This window comes from Vulpes vulpes, chromosome 12, assembly GCF_048418805.1.
Source record: "Vulpes vulpes isolate BD-2025 chromosome 12, VulVul3, whole genome shotgun sequence".
Classification (NCBI taxonomy): domain Eukaryota; kingdom Metazoa; phylum Chordata; class Mammalia; order Carnivora; family Canidae; genus Vulpes; species Vulpes vulpes.
In genome coordinates this window covers 34,004,437-34,031,810 of record NC_132791.1, presented here as the reverse complement: position 1 = coordinate 34,031,810, position 27,374 = coordinate 34,004,437, and the positions used below count along the sequence as shown (strand labels likewise).

The 27,374-nt window shown below is 39.0% G+C and overlaps 1 protein-coding gene and 1 pseudogene across 2 annotated transcripts in view; one reads left to right on the top strand and one right to left on the bottom strand.

The window, feature by feature from the left end:
• HACD4 (3-hydroxyacyl-CoA dehydratase 4) overlaps positions 1-26,339 on the bottom strand; it is a 32,838-nt gene extending 6,499 nt beyond the window's left edge. The window contains exons 1-5 of one of the 2 annotated variants that reach the window (XM_072728181.1): positions 26,247-26,339; positions 24,579-24,682; positions 22,198-22,325; positions 7,555-7,667; positions 4,260-4,366 (exon numbers count right to left, since the gene is read on the bottom strand). In XM_072728181.1, coding sequence (XP_072584282.1) covers positions 4,260-4,366; positions 7,555-7,667; positions 22,198-22,325; positions 24,579-24,609 — 379 coding nt within the window. In that variant the 5' untranslated portion in view covers positions 24,610-24,682; positions 26,247-26,339. Of the gene's footprint in view, positions 1-4,259; positions 4,367-7,554; positions 7,668-22,197; positions 22,326-24,578; positions 24,683-26,041; positions 26,198-26,246 lie in introns of those variants that run through there. The other variant, XM_072728180.1, reaches the window with a different exon arrangement.
• Positions 17,585-17,694, top strand: LOC112922030 (U4 spliceosomal RNA; annotated as a pseudogene).
• Positions 26,340-27,374: the final 1,035 nt, after the last annotated feature.

Below are 27,374 nucleotides of genomic sequence, written 5' to 3'. Positions count from 1 at the left end.
CAAAGGCAATATTAAACTAGGGACTAAAAGCAGATTTTTGCACAGTGAAGGAAACCAACAAAACAAAAAGGCAACCTACTAAATGGGAGAAGATATTTGAAAATTATATGTATTATAAGGCATTAATATCCAAGATATAGGAAGAATTTATACAACACCAAAAACACAATCAAGTTAAAAAATGTGAAGACATGAATATATATTACACCAAAGAAGACATACAGATGCTCAACATCACTAATCACCACAGAAATGCAAATAAAAATTACAGAATAGAATGAGAACGAATAATCTAAAATTTGTAGGGAACCACTAAAGACCTCAAATAGGCAAATCTTGAGAAAGAGCACAGCCAGAGGTATCACAATTCCAGATGTCAAAATATGCTACAAAGATGTAGTAATCTAAACAGTATGGTATTGACACAAAAACAGATACATAGACTGATGGAACAGGATAGAGAACCCAGAAATAAACCCATGTCTATATAGTCAAGTAATCTATGACAAAGGCAAGAATTTACAATGCAGAAAAAAAGAGCCTTTTCAATAAATGGTGCTGAAAAAATGGACAGCTACATGCAAAATAATGAAACTGGACCCCTTTCTTACACCATACACAAAAATAAACTCAAAATGGATTAGAGACCTACATGTAAATCCTCAAACTATAAAACTCCTGCAAGAAAACATAGGCAATCATTTGGACATCACCCTTGGAAACCTATTTATAGAGATATCTCCTCAGGCAAGGGAAATAAAAGCAAACTGTAAGGACTACATCAAAATAAAAGTTTTTGCACAGCAAAGGAGACCATCAACAAAACAAAAAGGCAACCTACAGAATGGGAGGAGATATTTGAAAGCAAAATACCTGACACAGGGTTAATACCCAAAATATATAAAGAACTTATACAACTCAATACCAGATAGTGGGTTAATTATCTGATTAAAAAATGGGCAAAAGACCCAAATATTTTTTGGACACACAGCTGGCAAACAGACACATGAAAAGATGCTCTACATCACTCATCATCCAGGAAATGCAAATCAAAACCACAAAGAGATATCACCTCACACCTGTCAGAATAGCTAGTATCAAAAAAAAAAAAAAAAAAAAAAGGAAGAAATAACAAATGTTGGTAAGGATAGAAAGCAAAAGAAACCTGATGTACTATTGGTGGGAATATAATTAGGTATAGGCACTGTGGAAAACTTGTTTGTCAAAAAAATTAAAAATAGAAATACTATATAAGTGAACTCATTAGGAAATTTCACAAACATTAAATGGGAATAAGTTGAACCTCATGTTGAATACACACATGAATGCACTGCATGAGTGAATATTTAAAATATACTTGATTTAAGATTTTGTCTTATGTATTTTTTCTGAGAAATTATGCCTTAATAAAATGGAAAATTACACTGTTAGCTTAAAAAAATACCATACAATTCAGTAATTTCACTACTGGGTATTTACCCAAAGAAAACAAAAACACTAAGTTGAAAAGATATATGCACTCCTATGTTTACTGCAGCATGATTTACAATAATCAAGATATGGAAGCAACTCAAGCATCATGAATAGATAAACGGATAAAGAGGATGTACTGTGTATGTCACAGAGGGATATTACTCAGCCATAAAAAATGAGATCTTGGCATTTGCAAGAACATGGATGGACCTAGAGGGTATTATGCTAAGTGAAATCAGTTAGAGAATGATAAATGCCACATGATTACATTTATATATGGAATATAAAAAATAAACAGACTTTTCAATACAGAAAACAAACGTGTGGTTGCCAGTGGGGAGGTGTCTGGGTGGTGTGAGTTAAATAGATAAAAAGGATGAAAAAATACAAATTTGCAGTTATAAAATAGGTAAGTACGTCATGGAGATGAAAAGCATAGGGAATATAGTCAATAATTGTAATAATGTTGTGTGGTGATATATGGTGGCTACTCTTATTGTGGCAAGCAGTGAGTAATGGATGGAATTGCCGAATCAATATGTTATATATCTGAAACTAATATGACATTTTATGTTAATTATATTTCAATAAAAATAAAGAGAAGGAGGTTCTATGAAATCATATCCCACATATAGATTTTTATGACATTACAGGAAATGATAATGTACTATGGTTATATAAGATGTTATGGGACAAGCTAGGTGAAAGGGACATATGAACAATGCACTATTTTTGTACTTTTTGTGAGTCTTAGAATGATCTTAAATAGGAAAAAATTTAAAGACAAAAAATGTTGGGCAACCAAAGCTGTGAGAGCCAGTCTGAGCAGGATGAGTGACATAGGCACAGGATCTGAATTTGACACCAAAACATGCCATCTAAGATTTCCGTATGATGCACCATATGCAGCAGTATAAACAAGTTTCTTTGGTTATCTATAGAAATTGCTTTTGTCTTTTATGTTATTGGATGGGAAACATTAGTTATTAAATAATATTAGAGTCATCAAAAGTCAAGTAGGTTTTCTTAACTACGTATTTTTATATTTTGGGTCTTTTGAAATATATAGAAACCTATAAAGATAAAACTACAGTTACCTAGAATCTGTCACTCAGAAACATTACTGACATTTTGTCACATATGCTTCCAGACTCTCTTTCTGCATATACTTTGCTTTTAAATTGCAGGAATAAGTTTATGAATCTAATTTCAAAAAAATAAATGAGTTTTATGGCAAACATACTGGAACATGGCTTTCCCAGAAAGGTGAAGGCTTAACATTATCAAATAACAAGAATGAAAAAGTTTTCTATACAGTTATTCATCCTTTATTTTTAGGAAAAGATCACTCCTATCTCTACCTGATTCCTATATAATATATTCCTTATGGTATTTTTCATACGATGTAACAAAGGAATGTACTTAATGTTTCAATGAGTGAAGAATTTCATTCTTGAACAAGCCAGGTTTTTTTAGTCCTCAGGAGTATTCTCTAGATTCTTTTGGCTTGGTCTATTCTAAAAATTAGCAATTCTTTTGAAAGCAAAAAAAAAAAAAATTAAGTTCTACCTAATATGATTTACTACAATATAAACTTTTCTCTGGTCATTGGTAGATAGAAAACATATGGGTATAATGTATACACTTTATGATTATCACCAATGTCACCATCAATTTATGTGAAATTTCTTTCTGTATGTTTTTCCTTTAATTACCTTAACATGCTTCTTAATTTCTTTATGCCTTCTGTTTTCAAAATTTTAGTGTCTGTTTCAGAAGGTTCCCTACCTCTGCCAAATCCATTACAGGAGGAAGCATATATTCCCCTAATATCCTCAAGCTTTTTGCAAACTGATGAATTATTTAAGTTTTAGGTTTACATTTAGGCCAAGTAACTAGCTCACTTCATATTGTATTCAATAATTGATTCAGTGTTTACTGAGCATGTATACTGGGTGAATAAGGGAAGGTGAGCAAGGAAACAAAGACAACCCTGTATCCCCAAGTTACTTAGAGGCTAGACAGGAAACAGACATTATTCAAAGAATAACACTAATATCTAATTACACCTCAGACAGGTCTTATGAAAGATTCATGGTGCTTTAGTGTTGGGGTAGGAGGGCAGAGAATGGAAGTGGTTGAGAAAGTTGAGGAATGCTTCTCTGAGAAGTTGATGACTGAACTAAAGGTAGCATTAACTGTTCCTGGCAGAGAATGTGATGCATGGTAGATGGTTAGGTAGGAAAAATAGTCCAGCCAGGGAGAAGTAAATTTCTAAATATTAAAAATAAAATTAAAAATAATCACTGGGGCACCTGGGTGGCTCAGTCGGTTAAGCGCCCAACTCTTGATCTCAGCTCAGGTCTTGTTCTCAGGGTCATGAGATCAAGTCTCAAACTGGGCTCCACACTGGGTGTGGAGCCTACTTTAAAAAAAAACACCGAGTCACTAAATGTTAAATCCCTTTTGGATGAGTAAAGTGGGAGAGGTTAAATGATTTGCCCAAAACTCATACAGTCAAGTTAATGAAGTTAAAGGCCTGTACTCAGATGTTTTCATTCCTCATCCAATATTTTGTCTACTGTGCAAAGATGCTTCCTGCTTGAATTTTGTTAAAAATGCTTTGCTTTTTTGCATCAAGGGAAGTGAGCCAGGAATGACCCACTGAGTCAGCTGTCAGCTAACAGTAGCAAAAATAGGAATTTAATCATTGAAAAGTTTAGTGAGCCATTATAACTAGATTGCTTTGGTCAGTAAGCAATAATGCAAAGTCACTCTTTTCTTACCTTCAGCAAGAACACACAAAGGATAAATCGGCATCCACAGTGTTTGACTGAGCCAGGTCAAGACCGCATAGGATATTCCTATGACTGATAGCATGCTGTAAGTGTACCTAAAAGAAGACAGGGAGCTCATAAACATCATTTCTTGCTGATGTTTGGGAAATAACAAGAGAAGAAAATACCTTACATTGTAATTAAATACAGATACAACTGGAAAGTTTAAATTCCAGACTTTGTTTCCTATCATTTAATCAGAAGAGATAAGTAAGTAAATAAGAGGAAGGGACCTGTGTCAGTCTGGCTTATCTCAGGGGGTAGATCATGGATAATTATGGAGGTGGACAAAGAAAAATGTCACTCTTATCCCTCAACAAATTACAAGGTTTCCTGAGTAGTGACTTCAATTTCACTTAGAAGCTAAACCCATTTGATGCAGCTAGATTTTTATGTTATTTTTATTTTTAAAGATTTTATTTACTTATTCATGAGAGAGACAGAGGCAGAGACCCAGGCAGAGGGTGAAGCAGGCTCCCTGAGGGGAATCCGATGTGTGACTCACTCCCAGGACCCCGGGATCATGCCCTGAGCTGAAGGCAGACACTCAACCACTAAGCCACCCAGGCGTTCCTGCAGCTAGATTTTTAAAGACTGAGCCACCCAGGTGCCCCTCTGGTCCTTGCTTTTTTTTTTTTTTTTTTTTTTTTAAGTCATTTTAGGGTAAGTTGGGAAGATAATTCCACCTCAACTTTACAGAGGAAAAAAAAAACTGTTTCAAAAAGGCTAGGTGCTCGGGAATTTCACTTCTAAGAGAAATGAAAGCCTATGTGCATACAAAAGCTTGTACATGGATGTTCATAGCAATATTCCTCATAACCAAAAAGTCTGTCCATCAACTGAAGAATGGATACATAAAAGTGGTATATCGAAATGGAATATCATTCAGATGTAAAAAGGAATGAAATACTGATACATGTTATAACATGGATTAACCTTGAAAACATTATGCTAAGTGAAGGCAGTCACAAAAGGCCACATATTGTATGGTTCCATTTATATGAAATGTCTAGAAAAGGCAAATTCATAGAGACAGTATGTTAGTGGTTGGCAAGAGCTAAGAGAAGAGGAAATGGGGATTTTACTGCTACAGGGTTTAGGGTTTCTTTGGAGTGCAATGAAAATGTCCTCAAATTAGTGATGATAGTTATACATCTTTAAATATACTAAACCCCTCAAATTTTCTATTTTAAAGGGTGAATATTGGGGTGCCTGGGTAGCTCAGTCAGGTAAGAGTCTGACTCTTGATTTCAGCTCATGATCTCAGGGTCCTGAGACTGAGCCCTGAATCTGGCTCCAAATTGGGCATGGAACTTACTTAAGATTCACTCCCTCTCTCCCCTTCTCACTCCCTTCTTGGTCTAATTAATTAATTATTAAAAATAAAAGGGTGAATGTGAAAGTACATGAATTATCTCAATTCTGTTGTTTTTGAAGGTTTAGTGATATGTCCACGATTGTATACCAAGTAAATGGAGGTAGGATTTTTTTTTTTTAATTTTATTTATTTATTTATTCATAGAGAGAGAGAGAGAGAGAGAGAGAGAGGCAGAGACACAGGCAGAGGGAGAAGCAGGCTCCATGCAGAGAGACCAACGTGGGACTCGATCCTGGGTCTCCAGGGTCATACCCCGGGCTGCAAGCGGTGCTAAACCACTGAGCCACTAGGGTTGCCCAATGGAGGTAGGATTTATCCTAAGGTTTTCTATGTTAAGAAGCCCTTTGATGGCATCTTTTATGTTAAAATCATTTTGTTCTCTAATGGGTTTAACTGAGCTTATCAGAAACTGGAAGGACACTGAAAAAGTCAGGCATACCAGAGAACATCATGTCACAAAGTCATAGCCTCAGATGGGACTTCTTATCTCAGGAATAGAAAGTCATGGACTATATAAGTCCACAAAATTCATCCCAAGTCTACAAATTTTTCAGTTAAAAAATGAGAAATGACTTACTAAATTATATATACAAAGAATTAGAGTCATTTTCATTCAATAAAATATTTCATTGTAACTCACTCTAGGGCTGAACCCATTATTTAGGAATAATTTAGCTAAGTTAAAGACAATACAATGAATAAGGAATTTATATAACCTCAGCTAAAATGCTAGGGCTCTTTTGTTACCTACCCACATCCAGATCTTTCAAGTGAATGGGGCAGTTCTCATTTGTGAAAGCCACGGTAGCAGTTAGCACATCTCCCCAAGATGAGCCTCTGAGCAAAGGGGACTATTTATACCACTGCTGGTAGAGATGAGACTAGACCTATCTCTTGGCAAGGTTTTAGATATAGAAGGAAACTAAAGATGACCGAGAGCCAAGATTCCTAACCTGAGGTTCAGGGATTTCCAGGAAATCTACAAAATAACTTCACTAAGTCATTTGAACCCACTGGAATTGTATACAAAATGTATCATGGAGGGAACGCCTGGGTGGCTCAGTCGTTGAGCATCTGCCTTTGGCTCAGGGCATGATCCCGGGGTCCTGGGATCGATCGAGTCCCGCATTGGGCTCCCTGTGGGGAGCCTGTTTCTCCCTCTGCTTATGTCTCTGCCTTTCTCTGTCTCTCATGAATAAATAAATCTTTTTAAAAAATGTATCATGGAGATGAAAAGTACAGCATAGGGAATAGAGTAAAAAATCCTGTAATAATGCTGTATGGTGAGAAATGCTGACCGTGCTTATCATGGTCAGCATTGATTAAGTAACATATAGAACTGACCAAATAATATGTTGGACACCTGAAACCAATATAACATTGTAAGTTAATTATACTTCAATAAAAAATAAATACAAAATAAATGAATGTGGAGGTGCATTCTTCCCCAGAGAGATGAGGCCCTAGGTTTAAAAATATTCTGGAATTCACAGAAACCAACTTTGTAAATCCTGACTATGACATAATAAAAGTCTTGTTCTGCTTGTTAGAGTAACATGTACCAGAGCAATCGCAAGGAATGCCTTTCATTAGCAAACAGCTGTGAGGTTTATCCCCAAAAAGGTGCTGTGCCAAGTCTGCTAGAAACCTGAATGCATTGATTTGCTCTTGTAATACCATGGTAGGTTTGCATTGTCTCTGATGTGTCCATTATGGAAAGCACTAAAAATACATTTCCATATCAAGATAAAATAATTTAGAAAGGGGTTAGGTTTTTCTCATTCAGAGTAACCAAACGTAGGCAGCTATTATCAGTTTCATTGTAGAAAAGCAACTTGGCTTTAAGAGATTATTTTTCCTCCTTACCTAACCATATCCAACAGATTCCAAAAGATGAATAAAACACACACCACATATTTCTCTTGAACTTCCTCTTGACTGGTGATCACCACAAAGAGGATGATTATTCTCTCAGTGAGCTAACAAAGACACAGCAAAATCAAGAATTAGGATCATCTGTTAAGCATGTAGATAATTTTCTAATTTTACAAACCACAGTTCCTCTTCAAAGGAAGAGTATGCTTTAGCTGGAAAGAGGTATGCTAAACTGTTAACCTGATCTCTGAGAGAGCAGGGCTATGGTTTAATTTCACTTCCTCCCTGGTGTTTTTGTATCCTCCAAATTATATGCAATGAATGAAAACAGAAGAAAACATATATTTTATCTGAATCAGGCTATTTCTCCTGCTATATATGTACACATGTTTTTATTCACTTTGGCAAGCTTTTATTGAATGCCCACTATGTATTCGATGCCAAGGTTGTATATACAGTGAAAGTGTGGTCCTTGCTCCAGAGGATAGCAGTGGTAGGAGAATGAGGGTACAGAATCCCAACACACTGTCAATGATGATAATGCTGTCATTTAAAGTGCTCTGAATGAGAACACATGTGAAGGAGACACCTGCCTGGGAAAAGGATGCGGAGATTTAGGAAGACAGGCTGGGAGAAGGGGCAGGAGTTTGTCAGGTAAACTGAATAGGAGAAAGGACATCCTAGGTTAGGGGAGCAGGCTAAGAGGCAGAAGTGTGAAAATGTGGCTGTACTGGGGAGTAAATAAAACCCCTGGAGGCGAGGGCTGGCGGAAGGTGCAGAGGAGGGAATAATAGGAAATAAAATTGAAAACGTGGTAATGGCTGGGTTGTAAAGGGTTTTGAATCATGGGCCAAGAAATTTTGATTTCATCTAACAGGGAAGCTATTGTAGCCTTTTTTTTTTTTTTTTTTGGATGTGGATGGAGGGGGAAGAGATGTAATATAATCCTAACCTTTATAAGCCAGTGGAAAATGAAAAGAATTCAACATACACATTTTTTTTCCAAGTCAGTAAGCATTTGCAAATCATTGAGAATTCACACACTTATGGCTTAGTGCCAATTACTGACCTCAAAAAAATCAATTCTTCTTTTTCCATCCAAATATAATGTGCCTTCTTAGATTGTATTAATAATGCCCCCTGTACAGTCTGCATTTTCTCGTTCCTTTTTTTTTTAATAAAACATTCTACTTTGTTCTCAATGGTCAGAGGAAAATGTGCTTGAGATTGAGGGAGCATATTATTGATAAAGGAAAGGGGAGGACTGCTTTATACCTTTCAACAGTTGTCTATGCTTTTGAGGCAAATCAAGAAGAATGGAATAATCTGTGACTTAGAATCATAGGCTGCTAATCCTGGAAAACCACCTAGTGCAGAAAAGCCCCAGATTTGCTAACACTGGGCCACATGATCAAATATGCACATGTATAAGCTATGTCAGCAGGTTTATGACCACAGGAGTGAGTCAAGAGGGTCTTTGCTTGGCTAGGGTAATTAGATAGCATTCAAACCTTAGTTGATCCATAGAGCTATTTACATAGCTGTATTTAGTCAGTCTTTCTTTACAATGCCCTAGTTTCTTTAATTATATTTACATAATGAAGTATACTTAACTGCAGTTATAATTACCAAATGATCCAAACTTGCTGTCAAGGACATCTGGCAGCCTTTGAATAAAAGATCTTAGCAAGCAAACAAGTACACAAGAACCACCTAATCTTATGTTTGGTCAGTGCCTGCTAACTAGGAAAATCATCTAATTTTTAATGAAAATCTCAAGATACATCCACATGAATGTGTATATACAACACATATTTCTAACTACTTGGCTGACTAAAGAAAGAAAAAACCTAGATTCATCTTGATAAGATGGATCTCTAGGGTCCACTCTAGATAAACCCCAACCCACCTTTTTATAAATAAAAAATTGGGGAACCAGAGAAGTGACTTTTCCTAGTGGCAGACTTAGAAACATCCATCCCAAGTTTCCTGGTTTCCAGAGTTAAAAGGTATCCATGATGTCAAGTGGTCCCTTAACTGACGAGTACTGAGAGGGAAATCTCCTAAAATGGGATGGTGCTGCACAACAGACTTCATCCTATTGAAAATCATCACTTGGTCTGTGGTGTGTTACTCATGTAATCCAAACTGCAGAGAAATTAGCAATCAACATGCTCCCAAACCCCATAAACATACATACATGTGGGTATGGGAAGACCCCTCCTACAATGTCAATTTTTTAAAGATTTTATTTATTCATTTATTTGAGAGAGAGAGTGAGAGGGCACAAAATGGGGGAGGAGTAGAGGAAGAAGCAGACTCCTCACTGAGCAGGGAGCCCAAAGCAAGGCCTGATCTCAGAACCCTGGGATCATGACATGAGCTGAAGGCAGACACTTAACCAACTGAGCTACCCAGGTGCCCCCAATATCAATTTAATTAACAAATTGTCTGATGGTTAACTTGACCATTCAATGGCAATACAATGGGAGAATTTAGGTGGAGAATAGAATTTAGGTGAGAATAGAATTTATTCTCAAATTGAAACAGCCAATATTTATTGGTTACTTTGTATGAGGTTCCATACATATACCATATCTCATTTAATTTCCATAATAACCCTAAGAAATTAAGTGTTATTATTTTTTGCTGCCTTCTATAAAGGGCACTGCATTTTGCAAAGTGAAAGTTACTTGCCTGGAGATCTGGAATAGAAATCTAGACGATGTAAATCCCTTGTTCTGAAGCACTAATACATTTTCCCCTTTGTTATTTTATGGGCTATCTTCATGCCTAATACCCAGGTTATATTCTATTCTTTCAAAAAGTCTGTCTCCAAAAGTTAAATCTTAAAACAAGAACCTCCTTGATATTCTCAACACCAAAAGCACTTTTGAAGAATAGACTTTTTAAATCCTTTTTTATAATAATTTGACTATTGGAGCTTTACACTTGTGAGAACTTAGCACTTTGTCATTTTAAACAAATCCTAAGAGAACATGACTAGTTACTAACAGTTTTTTAATGTTTTGTGTAGCTCAAGCTAGGTAAAATAAAAATACAATAAAAACCCTATAACTTAGGCCAAATTAAACATTATCTTAATGTGGTCTACTCAGAAGTAACTGAGTAGACCACATGGTAACTATAAAATAAAAATACTTTGCATTTTTATGTTCTATCTGGGAATCTTAAATTCCAAGCTAAGTGGCACCTAAAACTAAGTTGTTATTTTATAAATGGCAGCTGGCACTTTAGTTATAAATGATGCAGTTATAAACTATTCCCTCTATGGAGAGAATTTCTAGAGTTAAGTAGCAGAAAAGGAAATTAAGAGAACAATCACATTTATAACTATGCAAAAAAATAACAAAATACCCAGGAGTAAATTTATCCAAGGAGATGAAAGACCTGTACTCCAAAAACTGTAAAACACTGATGAAAGAAATTGAAGATGACACATAAATGGAAAGATATTCCATGCTTATGGAATAACCAATAACATTAAAATATCCACACCATCTGAAGCAATCTACAGATATAATGCAATCCCCCCAAAAATGCCAACATTTTTCACAGAACTAGAATTAATAATCCTAAAATTTGTGTGGAATCACAAAAGACCTCAAAGAGACAAAGCAACCTTGATAAAGAAGAGCAAAGCTGGTGTTACTATAATCCCAGATTTTAAGATATATGACAAAGCTGTATTAATCAAAACAGTATGATTTTGGCTTGGAAACAGATACAGGGATCAGTGGAACAGAACAGGATAGAGAGCCCAGAAATAAATCCATGCTTACATGGTCAATTAATTTACAACAAAGAAGGCAAGAATACACAAAAGGGAAAGAGTTTCTTCAACAAATTGTGCTGGGAAAATGGGACAGCTACATTCAAAACAATGAAACTGGAACACTCTTACACCATACACAAAAATAAACTCAAAATTGGTCAGATACCTAAACATGAGACCTGAAACCTTAAGAGTTTAGAAGAAAACATAGGCAGTAGTTTCTTTGACATCAGCTATAGAAACATTTTTCTAGATAGGTTTCAGGCAAGAGAAACAGAAGAAAAATTAAACCATTGAGACTACACAAAAATTAAAAAAAAACTTTTGCACACTGAAGGATGTCATCAACAAAAAGGCAACCTACTGAATGGAAGATGATGGTTGAACTTCTATAATACCAAAAAATAAACCAAATAATATGATTAAGAATAGTCAGGGGACCCAAATAGAAATTTCTCCAGAGACATACAGATGGCTAGCAGACACATGAGAAGATGCTCAACATCATTCATCATCAGGGAAATACATATTAAAACCACAAAGAGATACCACCTTACACCTGTCAGAATGGCTAAAATCAACAACACAGGAAATAAATATTAGTGAGGACATGGAGAAAAAGAGACCTGCAGGTGCCCTCATCTGCTGATGAAAATAACTGTGGTGCAGCCATTGTGGAAAACAGCATGGAGGTCCCTTAAGAATTAAAAATAGAACCACCATATATGATCCAGCAATTCCACTACTGGGTATTTATCCAAAGAAAACAAAAACACTATTTTTTAAAAAGATTTTATTTATTTGTTCATGAGAAACACAGAGAGAGAAAGAGAGAGAGAGAGGCGCAGGCAGAGACACAGGCAGAGGGAGAAGCAGGCTCCATGCAGGGAGCTCGACGTGGGACTCGGTCCTGGGACCCCAGGATCACACCCTGGGCCGAAGGCAGCGTTAAACCACTGAGCCACCTGGGCTGCCCAGAAAACAAAAACACTAATTTGAAAAGATAAACATACCCCTATGTTTATTGCCAAGATAAGGAAGCAACTCAAATATCCATCAATTGATGAACAGATAAAGAAGACGTATATTATACATACTGGGATTTTTAAAAAAATATTTTTATTTAAACTCAATTTAGTTAGCATATAGCATATTACTAGTTTCAAGGGTAGGATAGAGTGATTGATCAGTTGCATATAATACTCAGTGCTCATTATATCAAATACCCTCTTTAATGCCTATCACCCAGGAACCCTCTTGATATTCTGGAAGACCAGTTTCCAGAAAGAGAATTCAGTCATTGACTTAGTCTCACAAAGGTAGTGGCAAAATAACATCACAAATTACATACTGTTTTTTTTTTTTTTTTTTTTTTTGCCCACTGAAAGCAGCTGGACACCATGCATTTTTTTTTTTTCAAGATATTGTGTATAATCAGCATGATTACTGTGTGAGTAGCTTAGCCACATTCTTAACTTCAGTTTCTTCACTTAGAAATGGGGAAATAGGAAAACCAAGAATGGTTGCACAACCTTAGAGTTTGTTTTGTTATTTTAAAACAGAGGCCTCAGAGTCAGATCATAATGAGGAATTCTTCTAATTGTATACACAACTCAAAAGAATGGGGTAGAGAATGAAACTCTGAATGAGATGATATAGGTTTCCAAAGCCCTTTCTAACACCGGGTCCTTTTGGAAAACTATAGAAAAGATAGTAAATGAATAACACAAATAGAGAACAAATAAAATCACAAAGAGATTAAAAAAAAAAAAAAAAAGGAAGCCAAACAATCACAACAAAAATTAATAGTAGCCCAGCATGAAAAGGGAGCTGTCTTCCCTAATGTGGTGAATCCCTGACTTGTTATCCCTGCCAACAAAAATGACTTAAAAATCACTTGGGCCCCATTAACAGTAGTCACTGAAAACTTACTTTGTTTTGTTTTGAAGATTTTATTTATTTTTGCAGGAGAGGGAGAATGAGCACGAGGATGGGGTTGGGGGTGGGAGAAGCAGACCCCCTGCTGAGCAGGGAGCCCAATGCAGGACTCGATCCCAGGACCCTGGAATCATGACTGGACTGAAGGCAGACACTTACCTGACTGAGCCACCCAGGTGCCCCTGCAAACTCACTTTAAAGATTCAATGTATTCTTGCCATTATTATTATAAATTACCAAACCATGATATAGTTTGATTACAGTGATCATAGTTCTATAAACCATTACATTAATAGTGATTAAAGTCACATTTGAATACTCTGGAATTTCTGGAACTCCAAGAAATCAGATTTCTAAGTTGTATAATAATATCTATTACTAGATAAGTCTATGTAATTTTGGAAATCATATAAAACCATTTTCTAGGCATGGTTAAGGTGTTTTATTTTCTTTCTTCCAACTCTGTCCCATTTATCACTTGAATTCCTTACATTGTCAATAATTAAAATAACAGTACTCTTAATTTTGAAAGTTCTACTGTGAAATTAGTATTAGCCATTTAGCCTAAAAAAGGAAAAAACCCAAAAAGTATACCTAAAGCAAACATGACTTAGAATTTCAATGAATTTGGTCATACTCCAGGAAAAATAATTTCATATTGCTAGATTACAACTATCATTCAACCTGGGTGGATAATTCTATTCTCTAAAATCAGCATGATGGGATACTGGAACTATAAGCATTTTGGTTGTTAACATGTAATAGACATCAATAAATCTTGTTTCCAAATAATATGCTTCTTCAGGAACAGATATGTACCCCTTTTCATTTTGTAAGGAAATACACTTAAGGGAAGTCCCTCTAGATCTTGGATTGCTGGTTAGTCTGTTATTAGGGGTTCAGACTCTAAATATTACCTTTTTTTTTTTTACATTTGATATTTCAACACTTAAAATGTCTTCATCTGCTAGGAGAGGGAAGATGGCACAGGAGTAGAGGACCTCAGTTTTGTCTGGTCCCAGGAATTCACTATTACATCATTCTGAACACCTATGATCTCAACAGGAGACCTAAAAAAAAGAATAGCCGCAATTCTACAAATAGAAAAGCAACCACTTTCTGCAAGGTAGGCGTTGTAGAGAAGTGAATCTGATAAATGGGACAATAGACCAGCAGGGCAGTGGAAGGTGGGGAGCCTCTGGCAGCCCATTATCAGAAAGTGATAGAGCAGTGGAGCACAAAAATTGAATCTTTTAAAGTCTGCTGTGATGAGGGATATACCTGCCTAAAAGGTGCCCAGGTGGTGAAGTGGTTCCAGATCTTAGGTAGGACAGTGTAGTCTCAGAATCTTTGGCATCACAGGAAGATCAGGTGCCTGAGTGTGGTTGAGTTCCCAGGCATCAGAGCAGGGAAGCAATAAGTGAGGCCAGGAGTGGGCTCTCAGCTCAAGGTGGCCATAAACCACTAGCCAGAGCTTGATCACATGACTGCTCTCCAAGCAGGGGCCGAGCAAGGGAGAGATACTGTGAGACCTCCCACCACCCCACCACCTCCCCTGGAAGCAGTGGCGCACATGTGTGTGGCAAGATGCTGAGGGTTTTGGGAACTCCAAACAGGGTCACAGGCCAGAGATAGAAATGCTCAGTCACAGACTAAGTAAGCACAGAGTGCAGACGGGGATCAGGTGGCCAGGAATGATTGACTGCTTTTCCCTGAGGGCGCACTGAGGAGTGGGGCCCCCAGCTCTCAGTCTGGGACTAGAGAGTGGGAGGCCACCATTTTCACTGTCAACCTCTAAAGCTGCCCGGAAAGCCTTCAGGGAACAAAAGCCACTGAGAGCAACCCGGAGCCGAGTAGTTAGCCTGGTCCCCTGGAAAGGGCAGCGCAATTCCATCCAGGGCAAAGACTCCTGAGAATCAGCACAACAGGCCTTTTTCCCAGAAAATCAGCAAGAACATCTGGCTAAGACCACGTGTACTGATCACAAAGAACTGCAAAATTCCAGTGTTAGGGGAAAGTAGTATCTAGAATTTGTGGGGTTGTTTCTCATGATTCTTTGGTCTTCCAATTTTATTTTTATTCTTCCTTTTCAACTAATTTCTTAAATCAATTCTTTAAGGCTTTTTAAATTTTCATTTCTACAGTTATATCCTTTCATTGTACTTATTTTTGTATATATATGATTTTTTCTTTTTTCACAATTTTGAGATCTAGTTTCTTCTCACAAGCAGACCAAAATCCACCCAGAATCTAGTGTGTGTATTGCTCTGTTCTGTTCATCTGTTTGATTATGTTCTGTCCTTCTCTTTTTTTTGGTTTCTGGTTTCTTCTGATTTGTTCAGTGTATATTTCTCTGCAGTTGCTGTTGCTATTTTAGTATTTTGTTCTCTTTGTTCATCTATTATTCTCTGGACAGAATGACAAGATGGGAAAACTTACCTCAAAAAAGAGAACAAAAGGCAGTACTGCCTGCCAGGGACCTAATCAATACGGATATAAGATGTTGGAACTAGAGTTCAGAATAATGATTATAAAGATACTAGCTGGGCTTGAAAAAAGTGTAGAAGACACAAGAGAATCTCTTTCTGGAGAAATAAAAGAACTAAAATCTAATCAGGTGGAAATCAAAAGGGCTATTAATGAGAAGCAATAAAAAAATGGAGGCTCTGCTAGGATAAATGAGGCAGAAGAGAGAATGATCTAGAAGTGATCTAGAAGACAAAATGATAGAGAGTAAAGAAGCTGAGAAAAGGAAAGATAAACAACTACTGAATCACAAGGGGGAGAATTTGAGAGGTAAATGATACCATAAAATGAAATAATATTAGAATAAGTGAAGTACCAGAAGAAGAAGATGGGGGGGGGGAGAGGGAGGGAGAGAGGGAGGGAGGGAGAGAGAGGGAGAAAGAGAGAGAGAGAGAGAATGAATAGTGAAGGTATGTTGGAGCGAATTACAACTGCAAATTTCCCTATTCTGGGGAAGGAAATAAACATCCAAGTCCAAGAAGCACAAAGAACCCCCCTCAAAATCAATAAAATAGATCAATACCCCAACATTTAGTAATGAAGCTTGCAAATTATGAAGACAAAGAAAAAATCCTGAAAGCAGCTTGGGACAAAAGGTCTGTAACCTACAAGGGTAGAAACATAAGATTGGCAGCACACCTATCCACAGAGACCTGGCAGGCCAGAAAGGACTAGCATGATATATTCAGGGTGCTAAGTGAGAAAAATATGCAGACAAGGATACTTTATCCAGCAAGGCTCTCATTCAGAATAGAAGGAGAGATAAAGAGCTTCCAGGACAAACAGAAACTAAAAGAATTTGTCATCACTAAACTAGCCCTCCAAGAAATATTAATGGGGATCCATTAAGTGAAGAGACAGCTCAAAAGTAACATAGAACATAAGGACAGAGACAATATACAAAAACAGTGACTTTACAGGTAATACACTGGCACTAAATTCATATCTTTCAATAGTTACTCTGAATGTAAATGGGCTAAATGCCCCAATCAAAAGATACAGGGTCTCAGATTGATAAAAAAAAAAAAAAAGCAAGATCCACTGATATACTGTCTATAAGAGATTCATTTTAGACCCAAAATACCTCCATATTGAAAGTGAGGGGCTGGAAAACCATTTGGCACACTAATGGACATCAAAAGAAAGCTGGAGTGGCAATCCTTATATTAGACAAATTAGATTTTAAACCAAAGACTGTAATAAGAGATGAGGAAGGACACTATATCATAATTAAAGGGTCTATCCAAAAAGATCAAACAGTTGTAAATATTTATGCCCTAGCATGGGAGGAGCCAATTATAGAAATAAATAACAAAATTAAAGAAACACATTGATAATAATGAAATAACAGTAGGGGACTTTAACACCCTACTCATAGCAATGGACAGATCATCTAAGCAGAAGATCAACAAGGAAACAAGGGCTTTGAATAACATACTGGACCAGATGGACTTCACAGATATATTCAGAACATTCCATCCTAAACCAACAAAATACACATTCTTCTCGAGTGCACATGGAACATTCTCCAGAATAGATCACATACTGAGTCACAAATCAGGTCTCAACTGGTATCAAAAGATTGGGATTGTTCTCTGTAGAATTTCTGACTTTGAAAGTAGAACTCAATCACAAGAGGAAATTTGGAAAGAACTCAAGTACATGGAGGCTAAAAAAATCCTACTAAAGAATGAATGGGTCAACCAGGAAATTAATGAAGAATTTTAAAAATTCACAGAAGCAAATGAAAATGAAAACACAAGCCTTGCGCAGTGGCAGTATCATAGCCAATGAGGTTTATTCGAGGCAGATTATTGCTAATTGAAAATGAAAACACAACTCTTCAAAACCTTGGGATACAGCAGAGGTGGTCCTAAGAGGGAAGCATATAGCAATACAAGCCTTTCTCAAGAAGTAAGAAAGATCTCAAATACACAGTCTAACCTTACACCTAAAGGAGCTGGAGAAAGAACAGCAAATAAAGCCTAAACTCAGCAGGTGAAGAGAATTAAATAGGATTATAGCAGAAATCAACTCAGCAACTGCACTACTAGGTATTTACCCCAAAGACACAAACGTAGTGATCCAAAGAGGCACCCGCACTCCAATGTTTATGACAGCAATGTCCATAATAGCCAAACTATGGAAAGAGCCCAGATATCCATCGAAGATGAATGGATAAAGAAGATGTAGTACATATGTACAATGGAATATTACTTAGCCATCAAAAAATGAAATTTGACCATTTGCCACAAAGTGGATGGAATGAGGATATTATGCTAAGCAAAATAAGTCAAGCAAAGAAAGATGATTATCATATGATCTCATTCACGTGAAATTTAAGAAACAAAACAGGATCATAGAGGAAGTAAGGAGAAAATGAAACAATATGAAGTCAAAAAGGGAGATAAAACATAAGAGACTCTTAATCATAAAAAACAAACTGAGGGTTTCTGAAGGGGAGGGAGGTTGGGGGATGCATAACTCAGTGGGCATGTGATACAATGAGCACTGGGTTTTATAGAAGACAGATAAATCACTGAACTCTAACTCTGAAACTAATAATACACTACATGTTAACTGAATTTAAATCAATTTAAAATATAGGAACATATTCAGGGTACCTGGTGGCTCAGTTGGTTAAGTGATTGCCTTTGGCTCAGGTCATTATCTCCAGGCCCTGGAATCCAGCCCGAGGTCCGGCTTCCTACTCTGTGGAGAGTCTACTTCTTCCTCTCCCTCTCTCTCTGCCCTTCCCCCTCACCACTCATGCAAGCACACACTCTCACTCTCTCTCTCTTAAATAAATCTTTAAAAAAAACAAAGGAACATGGTCATCTAGGGCTACAGACATGGTACAGGAAATAAATCTTAGCTAAGATAATAGTAATAGATATTGTATTCTAACTAAACGCTAGGAACTTATCTTGCCCATTTTTTTCAGTTACTCCACAAGATATGTGTTATTTTCACATCACATGAGAAATTGAGGTCCAGAACAATTTCTATGTTTAAATTCATATAACTAGTTTCTACTCCTGAAACTAATTTTACACTATCTGTTAACTAGAACTTAAATTAAAAACTTGAAATTAAAAAAAAAAGGTTCAGGGATCCCTGGGTGGCGCAGCGGTTTGGCGCCTGCCTTTGGCCCAGGATGTGACCCTGGAGACCCGGGATCGAGTCCCACATTGGGCTCCCGGTGCATGGAGCCTGCTTCTCCCTCTGCCTGTGTCTCTGTCTCTGCCTCTCTCTCTCTCTCTCTCTCTCTCTCTCTCTGTGTGTGACTATCATAAATAAATAAAAATAAAAAAATTTAAAAAAGGTTCATACAGGGATCCCTGGGTGGCGTAGTGGTTTAGCGCCTGCCTTTGGCCCAGGGCGCGATCCTGAAGACCCGGGATCGAATCCCACATCGGGCTCCCGGTGCATGGAGCCTGCTTCTCCCTCTGCCTGTGTCTCTGCCTCTCTCTCTCTCTCTGTGACTATCATAAATAAATTAAAAAAAAAAAAAAAGGTTCATACAACTAGTAGTTAGAACTGGGATCTGAATCCAGGTCTGTAGATTCAAGTCTATGATTAGATGCTGTATTAGATAAACATGAATGATCCCTTCTTTCCATTTGTAAAAGTGGTAGAAAGAACAAGAAATGGCTGAGTATTCTATTCTTTGGCTATAGATGAAGGAAACTTTTAAATTTTTTGGATAATTTGATTTTAAAAAAAATTTTATTTGAGAGAGAGAAAGCACACACAGGGAAGGGGAGAAGGAAGACAGAAGGAGAGGGAGAAGCGGATTTCCTGCTGAGCAGGGAGTGGGCTTCATCCCAGGACCCCATATGATCATGACCTGAGCTGAAGGCAGATGCTTAACTAACTAAGCCACCTACTACCCCTGGACCATTTACTCTTGGCCAGATATTTTGTGTGGTGTCCTTCCCCCAAAACAGCTCGATAACTATGGATGATATGATCACACAGTGATAGTTAGAGGAGCCAGGCATCAAACCCAAGTCTGAATGACCAATTCCATGACTCTCCTCCATCATCCTACAGTGCCCAGCACAGTGGCACACTGAGAGTGAGAACTGGCTATGAAATCTGCCCCTAAGAGAGGATCACCACAGTGCTGTACAGAGCAACAGCATCATTGCCCTGATGGCAATGGCTAGTCCAACTGGCTAGTCTAACTGTCCAGTGCCTCAGAATGAAGTTGTTTTTTCATAGATTTTTTTTTTAAAAAAAGATTTTATTTATTTATTCATGAGAGACACAGAGAGAGAGGCAGAGACATAGACAGAGGGACATGCAGGCTCCGCGCGGGGAGCCCAATGTAGGACTCACTCGATCCCAGGACCCTGGGATCATGACTGGAACCAAAAGCAGATGCTCAACCACTGAGCCACCCAGGTGTCCCTTTACATGGAATTCTTATTAGTGACTTGAGTTGCAAGTTTTCAGGGGTTGACTTTTTAACTGCTAACTTTATGTCAAGAGAGGATAAAACAGAACAAAGTATAAAACAGATTCTATAATACTGATAATGTGATTAAAACCTGCAGAACCATGCTCCTAGAAGAATTACTATCATTAAAATATCCATACTCCCCAAAGGAAACTACAGACTTAATGCAAACCCTATAAAAAATACCACAAGCATTTTCACAGAACTAGAACAAATAAACCTAAAATTTGTATAGAACCACAAAAGACCTCAAATAGACTAAGTAATCTTGAGAGAGAACCATACAGTAGAGATATTACAACTCCAGATTTCAAGATCTATGACAAAGCTGGAATAATCAAAACAGTACAGTACTGGCACAAAATAGACACATCAATGGAACAGAATAGAGAGCCCAGAATAAAACCCATAGATTATGTGGTCAATTAATCTTCAACAAAGGAGGCAGGAATATCCAATGGAGAAAAAGACAGTCTCTTCAACAAATGATGTTGAGAAAAATGGGACAGCTACATGCAAAAGAATGAAATTGGACCTCTTTCTTATACAAAAACAAACTCAGAGTGGATTTAAGACCTAAATGTGAGACCCAAAACCATTAAACTCCTAAAAGAAAACATTGGCAGTAATCTCTTGGACACCAGCCTTAGCAACATATTCATGCTTATATCTCTTCAGGCAAGAGAAACAAAAACAAAATTAAACCATTGGGACTACACCAAATAAAAAGCTTTTGCAGAGCAAATGAAACTATCAACAAAACAAAAGGGCAACCTAGTAGAAGATATTTGCATGTGAAATATCTGATAAGGGGTTAATAGCCAAATATATATGAAGCACTTACACAACACCAAAAAAAAAAAAAAAAACAAAAAACAATCCAATAAAAAAATGGGCAGAGGAACTGAACAGGCATTTCTCCAAAGAAACCATACACATGGCCCACAGACACATGAAAAGATGCTCAACATCACTCATCATCAAGGAAATGCAAATCAAAACAATGAGAACACCTCACAACTGACAGAGAGGCTGGAATCATAGAGACAAGAAATAACAAGTGTTGACAAGGATGTGGAGAAAAGGAAACTGGGAATGTAAATTAATGTAGCCACTGGGGAAAACAGTATGGAGGCTCCTTTAAAAAATAAAAATAGAAATACCATATAAGCCAGTAACTTCACTACTAGGTATATACCCATAGAAGACAAAAACACTAACTTGAAAACATATGTACCCCTCTGTTTATTGTCACATTATTTATAATAGCCAAGGTATGGAGGCAACCCCAAGTGTCCATCCATAGAAGAATGGATAAAGAAGATGTGGTGTGTGTATAGACACACAAGAATATAACTAAGCCATGAAAAAGAATGAGATCTTGCCATTTACAAGAACATGGATGGAGCTAGAGGGTATTATGCAAAGTGAAATAAGTTAGAGAAAGACAAATACCATATAATTGACTTATTTGTAGTATCTAAAAAACAAATGAACAAACAAAAAATCCCCAACAGACTCCTTAATACAGGGAACTGCTGGTTGCTAGAGGAGAGATGGTTGGGGGGATGGGCAAAATAAAGGAGATGAAGAAGTACAAACCCCTGTTATAAAGTCACAGGAATGAAAACTAGAGCATAGGGAATATAGTTAATAATATTGTGTGTGTGTGTTTAAAGATTATATTTATTTTAGAGAGAGAGATAGCAAGAGTGGGAGGGGCAGGAGGAGAGGGAGAGAGAATCTGAAGCAGACTCCGTGTTGAGCATTCAGCCCAGTGCAGGGCTCAATCTCAGGACCCCAAGATCACAACCTGAGCCAAAACCAAGAGTTGGCCACTTAACTGATTGTGCCACCCAGGTGCCCCCAATAATATTGTTTCTTTTTAAAGAACCCCACAAAAACCTACCTGCAGAAACCTAGGCAGCAGATGGTTTGGTTCAATACCAAGACATATGTGCAGCAACTCCAGGAGGGAAATGGATTGGCAAAGGCGCATCACAAGACCAATAGCATAAAAAGTGTCGACCATGGAATCTGTGTCCAGGGAATTAAAAACAGGTAAAGTAAAAGCTGGGTCACAACCCAAAAATATGCAGGACTTTGAAATAAAAATCATGATTTGCTTCTTTTTTCATTGTATATTTGAGAAATTTCCTAACAGCTACTAAATTATCAAGAATACTATGCAACCAAAAGAAGCACTGCATATTATAGTACATCTTAATTGCTCTTCTTCCAAAAAAGTAAAAATGTGAAAAAGGCGGCCCATGGCCAAAGCTACAGTTTTTAATTCTCCATATATATACATATTTTATATATATTATATATATATAATAATTCCCCATATATTTTATAAAACAGTCCCACTTAAAGTAACCCAGTATAATCTAGATGATATCAAATGTAAACAGGTTATAGAAGCTGGCATGCTCACATCTTTATCATTGACAAGAAAATGACAAAGATGAGAAAAATAGGATTCCAGAGAAGCTTTACAGAAAGGACATTCATAACGAGGTCATGTTTAATACATCTTATGTGTGTGTAGCATTTGTGTCCTATACACACTTGGTTAGTGCTTTCTGGACCTTTGCTAGAACCTGGGCCTCTGGTGGGGACTTTTGGAGACTGCATTGCAGAAAGCCCATACTGCATGTGGAGAGAACTGAGCTAGGAGGGAAACTATTCCTCTAAATAGGATAAATATCTCACTTTAGATTTTAAAATGAACCCCTGCCATGTTAAGACATCTAGGAAACACTGCTGTCTTTACTACCCAGCGATTACCCTTCTCAACAGCTCTATGAGGTGAACACTAAAATGATCATCATCCCCATTTCACAGACAGTTCCCGAGGCCCTGCAGTCGGTGCTCCCACCTGCTGCCCTGTGCTTGCTACAATGGAGCATTATCAGTGACACAGCACTGTGACCGGAAAGGTAGCAGGTGTTACTATTAAGGTGATTAGATCACTACTAAGCTCCTTAATTTATACACTGACTCAGGAATTGTACTCAACTCCCACTTACTTGTTTTCAGTCGCTTTTTCAATCTGCTTCCCATATGAATGGTTGTGTTTCTTTAATAAGGTTTCTATAACTGCAACAGTAGGATAATAACTATGATATAAACACACAGCTGACTTAAAGCAATTTTTCCCACTAGAAAGGCCAGGCAGGATAAGAAAGCGTTTGTTGCTTGTGACTCTTGTAGTGAATGACTTGTCTTGTGCCCACAAAGCCCCAGTGAACTTCCAAGGCCTCAAAGTATTGATTTTTTCCCCCCCCTATAAACATACAGGAAGTTTCCCCCATGCTCATGTTTTCCTCTGCTTGAAGCCTCCCAACATTCATAGCTGAAATTCAAGCCTTGGGTTGTATCTTTGGAGGATGCTGAAGGCAAAAGTTTAACTGCAGATTTGCAGTAAGAAAGAGCAACATAAACTAGTCATGGTACCTCAGAATTAGATTAATGTCCTTATGATACAGAAGGCTGAATTGATGACACAGCATGACCTTTCCTGGATATATTTTAAGCATTTGTTTCTAGCTGAAACCAGCAGTGGCTCAAACTGTCAAGTCATCCAGTGTTTGTAAACTGTGATGACACCCATGTAGGGATGGAATGTGAAAAGAATGTTATTTTGACAGTCAGTGCTTCATCTTTTAAAAATTGAAATGCTAGTTAATTTTTTTTTACTTTTTAGAAATCTGGAGGAAACTTTTGACTTTAACCATTAATACCAACTACCATATAGACAGCAAATCATCTATAATGTGTGTCATTTACTTAGGAACCCACGACTCCTTACAGGGACCAAATATAACCTTGGAGACTATAACAGTTTGTCTTTCACTTATTAGTGGTGTCCAGTTACCTTACTCCTGGGGAATAAAAAAAAAAAGGGAAGAATTTGGTTAATTCCTCAGCTCTCTGCACAAAATGTTATACTGCAATTTACAGATTTCCTCAAAGCCCATCAAATTGGCTAAGGTTTGCAGCAGAACCAAAAAGCAGAACCACCCCAATGCCATGTCTGTGCTTTCAGGACAAACTGCCTAGTCAGAGGGAAGCCAAGTCTCTCTCCCTCATCTCACCTGCCCCCTTCTCCAAAAAAATTTTTGTTTTTGCAAGAAGTAAGGCTCCTGAAAAAATATGGCTACTAAATTTTAGAGCAGTGAAGGCTATTAGGTAAAGTTCATAGAAGTGAAAAAATTAATATAAGCAGAACTGGGTGAAAGCAAATATTGAAAGTTAAAAATCCAAAACTGTTTTTTGGAGTTTTACCTTCTCCAAATGAAAAGAATCGGACTGTCATATTGGTAAATATCCATGAGTGGCCACAGAACTGGATTAAGTAGTAGATGAAAAGATAGGTGTTCTTCCTATACCTATAAATATAGGAAAATACCATTAAATGCTTCCTTTCAATAATCTTTTCAGCATCGTACACACATCTTTTAACCTACTAACCCAGCCCACCTGAGCAAGCAAGAGAAAACTATTCTTTATCAGTCTTTTTTTTTTTTTTTGTTATCTCTGTAATGCACATCAGATTTTGAAAGGACCCAGAGCACACATGATCTGCTTAAAAGGAGTATCCTGAGTTTGCTTAAAGCCAAATATGGCTCTATTTCAAAATTCACTTTCAGCTTTGAGGAAGCTCTAACCTTGTTCTCACCAAGGGCTAAAATAAGCATTGCAAAGACGGCTTTGATTTGAGGGGGTGGGGGCGGGGGTGGGGGGGATGGTAAGGGCTTGACCAGCTCAGTGCTTGCCTGCTAGTGCAAAGCCGAGATCCCTGGTCTACAGCTACAAGAGGGGAGCAGTGATGGTGGCATTTCCAAATGGTGGGTAATTTAGGCGTTGGCCATACCAGACTTTCCTACGCATTATGTGATGAGGGTCAGCACGTCTCCGCTGCGTTATATTTGCAGGGGCAGTTCCTTTCCTTCACCAGACACACATAGAAAGCAGTTTAGTGGCTCAAGCAGAAAAGGGAAGTCAAGCTGGGTTTAAAACTGGGTTGCTGGGGAGATGACTAAGGGATGACGGAGAGATACAGTTTGAGGTAGTTAGAAAAAGCATTGTTTGAAGTGTACCCTGGGGGCTCCGAAGGGTGGCAGGAGGGGCCCTGCCAGTATAGACGAGGATTTCTCCGAGTCGGAGCTGTGAAACCTCTGAGAAAGAAGGCATTTCTGAAGCGGGAATGCAGTATGGCTTGAGGACAGGGCCCCTACAGATGATGGGACAGACTCAGGGGCGGGGGAAAGGATTTCCCCCTTAAGCCAGCAGGGGAATCACCTGGCCTGCAGGTTCAACATACACATCCCCAGGGCCTACCCTAACACGGCTGAGCAAGCTTTTCTGGAACTGGGCCCTGGACTCTACACACGCAATAGGTGTTTCTGCAGAAGTAGGTGTAAAGCCCAGCCAGGCCTGAGAGGGCAAGGAAAGGGCTCCCTGTGTGTGTGTGTGGGGGGGGGGGGGTGGCTGGTAGGGGGTGCACCAAAGGCACGGCTGGCAGCGCCGCCTGTCCTTCCCATTTTCTCGTCTGGACACGGGGGAAATAACAGAGCCTTCCTCCTGGGCTTGCCGGGGACCTGAAGACCAGCTCCCGCCGGGCAGGAGCCCCAGGGCTAGGGGGGCGCAGGGGGGCGCAGGGGGGCGCAGGGGGGCGCAGCGCCGCCCGGTGCCCGCCGGGTGTGGGGAGCCCCGCCCCCGCCCCCGCCCCCGGCCGCGCGCCCTACCTGGGCTGCAGCCAGGCGGGCCTCGCCATGGGTGTCCGGGCGCCCGGGCCGCACCGCCGGGCCCTCCAGCGCCGTCAGGGAAGGAGCGCGGGCCCGGAGCGCGGGAGGGGCGGCCCCGCGGCCAAGCCCCGGCCCGGAAAGGCGGGGCTCCCCACACTCAGCAATTTACAAAAAAAAAAACCAAAAAAAAAAAAAACAAACCCACACCAAACCCTAAGTCCCGCTTTGGGTCCGAGATGAAAGCCAAGTTCCTGAAGTTCCTGCAGCGGCGAGAGCGCGCTCGTCGGCGGAGGCGGGCCCGGGCCCGCGGCGGGTGCGCGAGGCTGCGCGGGGGAGGCCTGGGGCGGCTGCGCCACGTCCGCGGCTTCGCGGAGCTCCTGCCCGGCTGCCTAATCTTTGGAAGATGATTCCACGTTGCAGCTGCGAGGCGATTAACGGGCCCTCCTTAAGCTCTAAATGCTTCTGCTTGCAGTCACGCCATCCCCGGGGATGCTTGGGCTCCAGGTGGGCGCCTGCCTCTCTTACGACCCTCACCTGTGAGAGCCCGTCAGCGAGGAAGCCTGTGGGCACACCTTCCCTAACCCCTTTTCCGCTAAGGAGCCTGATTCCTCCAGGATTAGGCATCCTTGCCTATCCCCCCCCCCACCCCCTTCCCCTGGGTCTTCCCAGATGCTTGCAAATCCTCTTATTCACCTTGTGCTTTTCTTCCTATCTTAGGCCCACCCCTCAGGAAACCTCCTGATCACTCAGGCCTGTGGCATCCTCTCCTTCGTGGGCAGAGGAGCTACCTCCTACTTTGATGATTATATCCAGGACACCTTCCAGCTTCTCCACACTCTAACATAAACAGTCCCCCAATATATTAAAAACAAAAAACCAAAAAAGTACTTGTAAGTAAGTGGGTCAACAACACCTGATTTTTGATGCTGGAAGGTAGTTATGCCCATTTTACCTAAAAGGAAGTTGAGGCATCTGAAAAGATGCTGAGTTACTAGCCACAGTTCATGGGACTGATAAATGGCAGTATTAGAACTCCACGGCTGCAGTATATTTTCATTAGGCCATATGTTCCTCCCTGGCAGTTCATTATGACCGCCCATGTCATAGCCCACCTCTTACTTAGGTGTAGACAGCTCTACAGGGTCCTTGCTCTTTGCCAGCATTTGATCTAAAGGGGAAACGGATACATAAGCAAACACAAGCTACCCTTGTCACCAGTGCTCATGCCAAGCTATAGAGGAAGACAGTCCTGGATGGCCTGGAGCGGGGCAGAAAGACTGCCCAGAGGAAGTGACCCTTTATCACCAAACACAGCCCATAGGACTACATCCTC